The sequence below is a fragment of the Gopherus flavomarginatus genome, chromosome 2, assembly GCF_025201925.1.
Source record: "Gopherus flavomarginatus isolate rGopFla2 chromosome 2, rGopFla2.mat.asm, whole genome shotgun sequence".
In the NCBI taxonomy this organism is placed as follows: Eukaryota; Metazoa; Chordata; order Testudines; family Testudinidae; genus Gopherus; species Gopherus flavomarginatus.
Genome location: NC_066618.1, coordinates 243681865 through 243691210, shown reverse-complemented (window position 1 = coordinate 243691210; position 9346 = coordinate 243681865). Strand labels below are relative to the sequence as shown.

At 38.8% G+C, this 9346-nt stretch overlaps 1 protein-coding gene across 6 annotated transcripts in view; it reads right to left on the bottom strand.

Moving 5' to 3' along the window:
• Positions 1–415: 415 nt before the first annotated feature.
• GDAP1 (ganglioside induced differentiation associated protein 1) overlaps positions 416–9346 on the bottom strand; it is a 50824-nt gene continuing 41893 nt past the window's right edge. For all 6 annotated transcript variants that reach the window (XM_050941146.1, XM_050941149.1, XM_050941148.1 and 3 more), the window contains 3 exons: positions 5293–5387; positions 4664–4778; positions 416–1902 (listed from right to left, as the gene is read on the bottom strand). In XM_050941146.1, the coding sequence (XP_050797103.1) occupies positions 1514–1902; positions 4664–4778; positions 5293–5387 (599 nt within the window). In that variant the 3' untranslated portion in view covers positions 416–1513. The remainder of the gene's footprint in view (positions 1903–4663; positions 4779–5292; positions 5388–9346) is intronic.

Below are 9346 nucleotides of genomic sequence, written 5' to 3'. Positions count from 1 at the left end.
TGATCCCTTTCAACATCTGCTTGACACCATAACTATCCAGGTAAAATCCATATCTGCTCATTTCAAATGACCATTAGACATTACTAGAGATAGATGATAGCAAACAACTAAAGTTTATGGGCATTGGGATATAGGAGTTTGATTCAGGCCCATTACTACAGATTTTACAGGTCCATTTCAGTAACATTTTGTCTACTAGTTACTGATAGACAAACTTCAAAAACTTCAGATGTGTTTTGGTTCAGATATAAATCCAAAATGTTTGAAACATTCTGAGTCTTCACACATGAGCTAGAAATCTTGTTAGGTCAGACTTTTGGTAGTTTGTGCTTCCTGTCAGGCCACTGACTGACACACAAACAAAATGTGGCCTCAGATATGTGCACAACTGCCACTAGAATGGTGAGTTGTAGCCATTAACTGGTGGATTGCATTAAAGCATCTGTGTTATTTACACTGTTTCTTAAAATTCAAACTGTAATTTTATGAAAGAAACTGCAATACAAATTTCCTATTCCCAGGTTGTACAAACAATTTTCACTCATTTTCACCAAGTTGTAACCGCTCAGTAAATAAGTAGACAATGCTGGAGAATTACCCACTTTGAATCTTTATGTTAGCCAATCAAACTTGACAGATGGCTGACTCTTTTCCACTAATAAAAATAAACAAAAATGAAGCTATCCTCAGAAAATCTTACTCAAATAAAAAGCTCTTTTAATGGATAAGATATTTTCGGATAGGCTGTGGCACTTATGGGCAATATTTTCACACAGAGGCACATGCAATCACTTACGTACAATTACACCCACCTAATTTGCCCAAGGTATGTAGGCAAACTGGTTATTTGAGAGCACACAGGCCAAGTTAGGTGCCTGAATCTCAATGGGAGTTGAAAGCCTACCTGCTAGTTTTCCCTTTGAAAAATCTCCTGTCTTCCCAAATTAGCTGATTTTCACATACACACTTCAGGTATCTTCGCAAATAAATGAAACTCATGCTACTGTTTGAACCTGGACATGACAATTATGGCAGTTGATCTCAGTGAAATTCTTTCCCATGCAAAGGTCAGACACAAGGCCTATGGGCCACTTAAGTCCCACTTAAATCCTGTTTTCTGAGCTCAGATGGAGCCTAGGATTTGTGCTGGTCTTCTGCACACTGAAGAATTTCACCCACAGTGAGCCCCTCTTGCATTGCTGCATGAATACCTATTGAATAAAAGTTCTAAAATTACATCAGTCATTTGGTAAAAGAGACAGAAACAATGATTCTTCTAACAAAGCATTGCCACAGGATCTACAGCTCTTCACTGGAAAATAACCTATTTTATTTTCTTTATTATCCCCTCAACGTTTATTATCCACAAGTATCTCAGCTTTTCCAATACATGTATGCCATTGTAGGAGACGATTATTCTGTGACAATGTTTTGCTCCATGAAACTTTCATATATGTTTATCTTGGAGATTTTCCTGGGAGTTAGAGGTGTCCTCCACCCACTATCAGGCAAATTAGAGTTTAAAATTAGGTTGCCTTGTTCTAATTGATAACATCATGTTGACAAACCTCTTCCGAAGACAAGTGAAAGCAAAATAACCCATTCCTGCTAGCAAGCCGACCAACATGGTTGTGCCAAGAACTCTTGGTGCCCTTTTCTTGGCCACCCGGAATGCAGTTGGCAGAACTGCTGAGATTAATATGTTGTTGACATGTCCTAAAACTTTGTTAAATGTTTTTCTCTTCAAGATACGTTCATAATAGGCTTCCAAGTTGGGTCGTTTTCCATTTCCCCAGTTTCTTCTTGCAAACCCCAGAAACTTCAGGCGATGTAATGTAACAGCAAGCGATACATCTGCCAAACTAAAGAATTCGCCACACAGCCAAGGCTGCTGTCCATCTTCTAATCAGAAATTAACACACAAAGAATTAGGAGCTAACAAAGTACAAGGGTATGTGTAAGGTTGCCTGGTCTATTACGTGTATGTTTACTGCTAGTACATAAACAGATTCATAAACAACAGTAGTACTTTGAAAGTTAAAAATCTAATTTTAACAGCTAACTTCCTTCTCCATCCCCTTCCATATTCTATACCAGTGGTCTCCAAAGTAGGGTGCGCAAAAGGAAATTAACCTGTTGATCTGGCCATTAGAGGAGCTCTGCATTGACTCATGGCCTATCCAGAACTTTTAAGATGTGACTGTAATTCTTTCCGGATTGCCAATTTAACTACAAGTTCCCTAATTGCCCTCCTATGGCAGCAAGTTATGTTCTGCTTAGCTCTCAAGTGGAAACACTCAAATGGAAATACAGTGCTCTCTGCTGTATTTTTCAAATCAAAATAAGCATATGATCTCTGAGCCAGGGAGATCTGTGGTTATATCTAGAAGGCTGGGGAGAGAGACCTGTGCAGGGAGGGAATCAGTTCTGTGCAGCTGAAGAGAGATATGGAAGTTAATCATTACAAAAGGAGAATAAAGAGGAAGATCTAAGCAGCTAACTGTGTGAGCAGAAGACTTGTGTGAGGAAGAAGACTAGGAGGGAGGGAGAGATTGGAGTAGTAAAAGGAAGTAATAGAAGGTCAGGGACAGATTGAGAAGTGACTTCATTGTGGTATATAAGTACATTCACTGGGAGAAAATACTCAGTACCACAGGGCTCTTTAATCTAGTAGCAAAAGTAGTAACAAGAACCAGTAACAAGAAGTTAAAGACAGACAAATTCAAATTAGAAATGAGGCACTTTTTATTTTAAACAGCGAGGATGATTAACTATTGGAACTACCAAGGGAAGTGGTGATTCTCTGTCTCTTGAAATCTTCAGATCAAAACTGGATGCCTGTCTGGAAGATATGCTTTATTTAAACACAAGTTCTAATTCAATTTTCAAACAACCTCTTCCAATCCCAGCTGGAGCCAGGATGTGAGAAAGAGAGCATGAAAATGAAAGAACTGTAGAATTGAGAAAACCTGTTTGCATGGTATCTATGGCCCAACCAAAGCAAGAACTAGATATTTCATAAGAAAGCCTGTTATCATGAGGTCAAGTATCAGAGGGGTAGCTGTGTTAGTCTGGATCTGTAAAAGCAGCAAAGAATCCTGTGGCACCTTATAGACTAACAGACGTTTTGGAGCATGAGCTTTCGTGGGTGAATACCCACTTCCTCAGATGCATGTTATCATGAGATTTTTTCTGCTCTATCTGTAGACTCAAGAGGTTTGGATAGCTTAGATGAAGTTCAGAAAAGCATCTGATTAGTCAGAAGTCTGACATTCAGCCAAATGCCGCCTCCCTTCCCCGGTATACTCTTGTCAAATCTCAAACTAAATGATATCATGCCAGGGCACTGTTTGGAAGATCTCTATGAGAAAACAAAGTACCTCACAAAGTAGTGTTGGTACATCTCATTTGTTCACTGAAATGTTATCATCTGATCACTAGAGCTGCTATTCATGATGTATGTTTTGGGGGGGACGGAGTTTGGAGAAAGAGGAAATTGGAAGTCAATCTCAAGAAAGAAAAACCATCAGAAACAGTCATAAAAATGTTTAAATGTTGGTTAAATCCACTCAGCACTAGAATGAGATTAAGATTTCTAAATTCAGTTTTTTAACCAATTTGGGTAACTCTTCAACAAGGAGTCCAGAAAGTTCTAGGCTTGATTATTGTTTACAAATGCACGAAATTCTAGAGTATCTGGATGAAATTCCAGACGGTATAGATGAATCCTCAAGGGTTTGGTAATGGGGTGAAATTCTTTGCTGGTGTAACTCCACTGGCATTGTGGCAGTACAGAATTAGACCAAAAGATTTATTCACTACTGTATCATTCATTGGTTTTAATCCAGCCTGTATTGATAGGGACAGTATTGATGTTACTATCTGACATCTGGTTTGCTATGTGAAGTGAGTTAGTTGTCTGGGTTCTGTTCTCAGTGAATAGGAGTTCACTTACATAACACAGTTAATACCAACTGGCATCCTTATTGGTAGTCTCAGTAGAAGGGTGAAGGATTGAGGGCTTGATCCAGCTTCCAGTGAAGTCAGAGGAGAGGCTCCCATTGATTTCTGTGGGATCTGGATTCAGACTCTGGATGACTATAGAGAATGAGCTTCTTTTATAAGGGATCGGCTAAAGTTAGGACATAGTGGCAGGAAAGTGTGAGGGAACTTGCACTGCACTGCTTTGCAATGTTTTAATCTCCAGGACTGTCAGTTCTGTATCTATCTCCATCACTACGGTTTAAATTCAGCATGGTATTTAAGTATGTGCCCAACTTTAAGCACATGAAGATTACTGACATGTTTAAGTTAGTCACGAACTTGTTGTGTTGAATTGGGACCTCAAGCAATTTAAGAAATTTTTTTTTTAAAAGCGGTATGGAATGTTGTAGCTAATTCTCTACACATCATGCTGAAAATGTGTGTGATCAAGGTCTCAAAAGCACACTTAAAAGTGTTCATATATGCTCCTAATGAGAGTAGATTGCATTAGACTAAATTAGTATTGAAAGTCATATTTGACAGGCTCAGTGAAGTGAGACGGGTATAAATTAAAACCGATACATCAAAAAAATATCATATAGAACAAATGTTGCTCTCTGGATGAATCCGTTGTGTCAAACATAACTGTCAATAGAATTAAACAGAAATAATCTCTTACCTGGTGTTTCTTCATTTCTCCTTTGTAACTCAGTCTCAACCTGATCCAAAACTTTTTCCAATTCATCAAGTATTTTCTTCAGGTACTTTATATTATCATGGTCCAGCAGCTTAGACTGCAAATACACATAGGTTATAGTTTTAAATAACCATATATATATATATATATATATATAATGGTTAGTGGTTTTGGAGGAAGATTCATTTTGGGATTATAGTGCATATTCATAAAATGTGCACATTTTCCCATCACAGTTAAAAGCCAAGTGGAAGCTATTGGAAATAAGCATATTAGTGACAACTCAAAGAACAGAAAAAAATTCTTTACAACATAGAGATACTCTGTGAGTGCTTAATCCTGCAAGGGCGTGAGTGCTCTCACTTCAGTCTAGCAAAACACTCACATACAGGCTTAACCTGAAGTCAGTGGGACATCATAGTGCTTTAAATTAAGCCTGTATTGAAGTATTCTGCTGGATGGGAGACAAAGTGCTCAACGTTTTGCAGGGCTGTCTCCCTGAATGCGCGCATTGGTAATGACAGGTAAAATAGAATTTTAGCATCATTCTAGAAGAAGTCCAATATTACCATTCAATTAGTTTAGCAGTGGGATACCATTAATTTACTCACTTTAAGACGCTTCTGTTTTGCTATATAAGCATCTTGGAGGTCTGGATTTTCTTTGGCAAGCTTCTTCAGTTCAGATTCTGTGTTACCTATCTGGCCTAACAAAACAGAAACAGGAATTATATCAAATCACCCACTATATTCATGTTTTCATCAACAAAAATTAAGGAGCAAGTAGTATTAAAAATTGCTATGAAACATGCCATTTTAATTAGGAAGTGGTTTCTCAATGAAGTTTCCATGTCAAGTGGCTCATATATATAAAAGTTTGGAGCAGTGATATGATGAATTAACAAGGGGCCCAAAACATCTACTCCCTATTTTGTGATTAATTCTGTAAACCAGGAACTTGCTTCCAGGGAAAAAGCATGAAGGACTGGCGAATCTATTCATTTGTTCTTTCAGTAAATACAACTGCTTTGTTACTCATTCCAAAGAGGGAAGGGCAATGGCATATGGCAACAAAGGTAGTAAACAGCTACATATTTGTGGCAAATGCTTATACTTTGTTCCTGAAAAATATTTGCCACAAAGTTTTCAAAAGTGGTCTCTAATTTTGTGAGAGCAGTTTCTGGGTGCCCAGGTTTGGACACCTGGGCCTGGAGCACCCACAGCTCTTTTTAGGTTTGATTGGTGTTCTGAGTGCTGAGCAGTTCTTAAAAAATCGAGGCACAAGGGACTAGATTTTCACAGGTATTGATGCATCTAAAGATCTTTGTCTATATGCACCTTTAGGTGCCTAAATACCTTTCGAAAATCTGGCCCAAAGTGTCCCAAATTGGTCAAAATTTGAGACACCTAAAATCACCAGACCCTTCTGAAAATGTTGGGCAGGGTGTATATTGATAGGCTAGCAAAAGGTTCCACTTGTGTAATGTGAAGAAGAAATGTGAGTGAAGACCCTATAGTGACATTATTATTATTTGTTTGTATTACAGAGGGAATAACTTTCATTTTTAAGCAAGTATGTAGTTTGTTTGGACCTTGGAAGGGACTCAGCCAGCTCATAGACCCATAATGTCAAAAGTTAGGCTCAGAGTAAGCAAGTTTTTATTAAACACAGATATCCCTCAATAATAAAAAAACTGAACATAGGGCCTGAACACTTATAGGGCCTGAACCTCCTCTCACATTCACTAGTGGAAATTAGGTGTAACTCTTTTAGAGGGCTTGTCTACAATCCAAATGTTTTGCTGGTATAGCTGTGCCAACAGAGACCCCTAGTGGAGATGCAATATAACCCAACAGAAGGAGTTCTGCCAACACAGCTAAACCACCTCTCTGAACAACATTAGCTATGCCAACATAGTCATCTTAGCTGCATCTATACCAGGAATTTTGCAGCACAGCTGTATCAACTAGGAGGTGTGATTCTCTCACACTGCTAGCCAACAGCTACGCCATCAAAACTTAGTAGGGTAGATGAAGCCTAAATCTATGGAGTGAAATTGAATTAAAATTGCTGTAAGAGAAGAATAAGGCCCATTATTTTACATGTTTTTTGTTTCAAGCTTAAATGGCTATGAACATCATCTTTCAACATGCTACCTACCTGGCCTGAGAAAACAGAAACAGGAATTATATAAAATCACCCACTAGATTCATGTTTTAATCCAAAAAAATTAAGTAAATCGTGTGAAAAATTGCAAAGAAACATGTCATGTTAATCAGCCTGAAGAAATGGGAAGTGGTTTCTGAACGAGAACATGTCACATATTAAATGGCTTAAAAACTGGCTAACTGATAGGTCTCCAAATTTAATTTAAAGGAGGAATCATCATTAAGTGCCCATTTCTAGTGAGGTCCCAGAGATCTGCTTTTTGGCCCAATGCTATTTTTATTTTTATCAATGACCTGGAAGAAAACACAGAAGCATTATTGATAAATTTTGCACATGACACAAAGATTGGAAGAGTTGTAAATAATAAAGAAGTGATATACAGTGGGTCATTTGCTAAGCTGGGGGGCAAGCAATAAAACAAACAAAATTGATTTCAATGCGGCCAGAGGTAAAGTCCAACATCTAGAAACAAAGACTGGAGGCCATACTTACTGGATGAGGGATTCTATTCTGGAAAGCACTGACTCTGAAAAAGAGCTGGTGGTTATGGTGGATAATCAACTAATCATGAGCTCACAGCGCAATGCTGTGGCTATAAGAGCTAATGCAATCCCTGAATGTATAAAGAGGAGACTCTTGAGTAGGGAGTCTATATTACATCTGTATTTGGCACTTGTGAGACTGCCACTGGAATACTGTGTCCACCAGTTCTGATGTCCATGTTTCAAGACAGATGTTGAAAACTTGAAGAGGGTTCAGAAAAGAGCCACAGGAATGATTAAAGGATTAGAAAATGCTTCATCGTGAAAGACTCACTAAACTCAATTTATTTGGCTTATCAAAGAAGAAAATGGGGTGATTTCATCACAGTCTACAAGTACCTACATGGGGAACACAAATCTGATAACAGAAGGCTCTTTAATTTAGCAGGCAAAGTTACAACAAAATTCAGCGGCTGGAAGTTGAAGCTTAACACATTCAAACCAGAAGTGAGGTGCAATTTTTAACAGAAAGTGTAATTAACCACTGGAATAACCAAGGACTGTGGTAGATTCTGTAATCACTGGAAATTTTTACATCAACATTATATTTTTTCTAGTAGATATGTTCTAGCCCAGTGGTTCCCAAACTTGTTCCACCCCTTGTGCAGGGAAAGCCCGATAGGCCGGGCCCGTTTGTTTACCTGACACATCCACAGGTTCGGCCAATCGCATCTTTCAGTGGCCATGATTCGCTGCTCCAGGCCAATGGGAGCTGCCGGAAGTGGTGTGGCCCGAGGGACATACACGGCCACTGGTAGCTGCGATCGGCCAAACTTGCGAACGCAGCAGGTAAACAAACCGGTCCGGCCCGCCAGGGGCTTTCCCTGCACAAGCGGCGGAACAAGTTTGGGAACCACTGCTCTAGTCCAACCACAGCATTGGACTTGAAGTAGAATTTAAGTCAAGGAAATCCTATGGCCTGTGTCATGCAGAAGTCAGACTAAACGACCACCATTGTTCCCTCTACTCTTACAATCTACATACTAGGAGGCAGAAATTGGTCTAATTGGAAAAACTGATGGATGAAATCCAGGCCTCTCTGAAGACAATAAGAGTTTTGCCATTGACTTCAATGGGGCCAGGATTTCATCCTATATCCTGCTTTGAAGATTCCCAAAATGTGGGGTTGTGCAGATCCAGGATTTGGGGACAAATTGATCTTTAAAATTAATTTGTCAGATGAACCCACGCTGCTTATTCTTTTTCACCCCTGGGTGCGAATATAAAGGTATTTCTCCTACAAAAAATGGGGCCAGATTCTCCTCTCAGACAAGTTTTATATCAGTGAAACTCTACTCTTTGTAAGACTACTCTTCATTACACTAGTGTCAGAGAGAGGAGAGTCAGGTCTATTATTTTAACAGATGTTCTGCTGCCATTGTACATTTCTACATTTACAAATAATATATTTTCGTCACTGTAATGGTTTGGTGCAGGCACTACTAGTGCAGACTACAGGAAAATATGTATATTGTTTTATAACCTAAAACAGCAAGATAAAAAAATTAAACTTTTGCAAATGCCATTACTGTCTGTGCATAGTAAGCACAAACAGCACTGCTATCCTTTCCTGTTAGCAGAATTAACTCCACAGATACTCCAAAAAGGACATTTCCTTTTCCCACATTTTCAAATCTTTCAAAATGTTATGCAAAATATCTTTTAAAATTAAACTGACACATATTGGGCTAGATTCTGCCCTCAGTAGTATGCTCATAGCTCTACCGATGTTCAACAGGGCTGTGAGCACAAGAGATAGTAGCTATGATTCAGATATTTTATGGGCTGGCAGTTGAAGCTGAACAAATTCAGACTAGAAAGAAAGAGCAATTTGAGGGAGAGGGTTGTTACCAGCCTAATATAGCAAAGGACATATTCATTCTAAAACAAACACCTTGATGAATGCACTCCTCTTTCAGCCCACAAAACTATTATAGACAGCAGTATTTCCTGT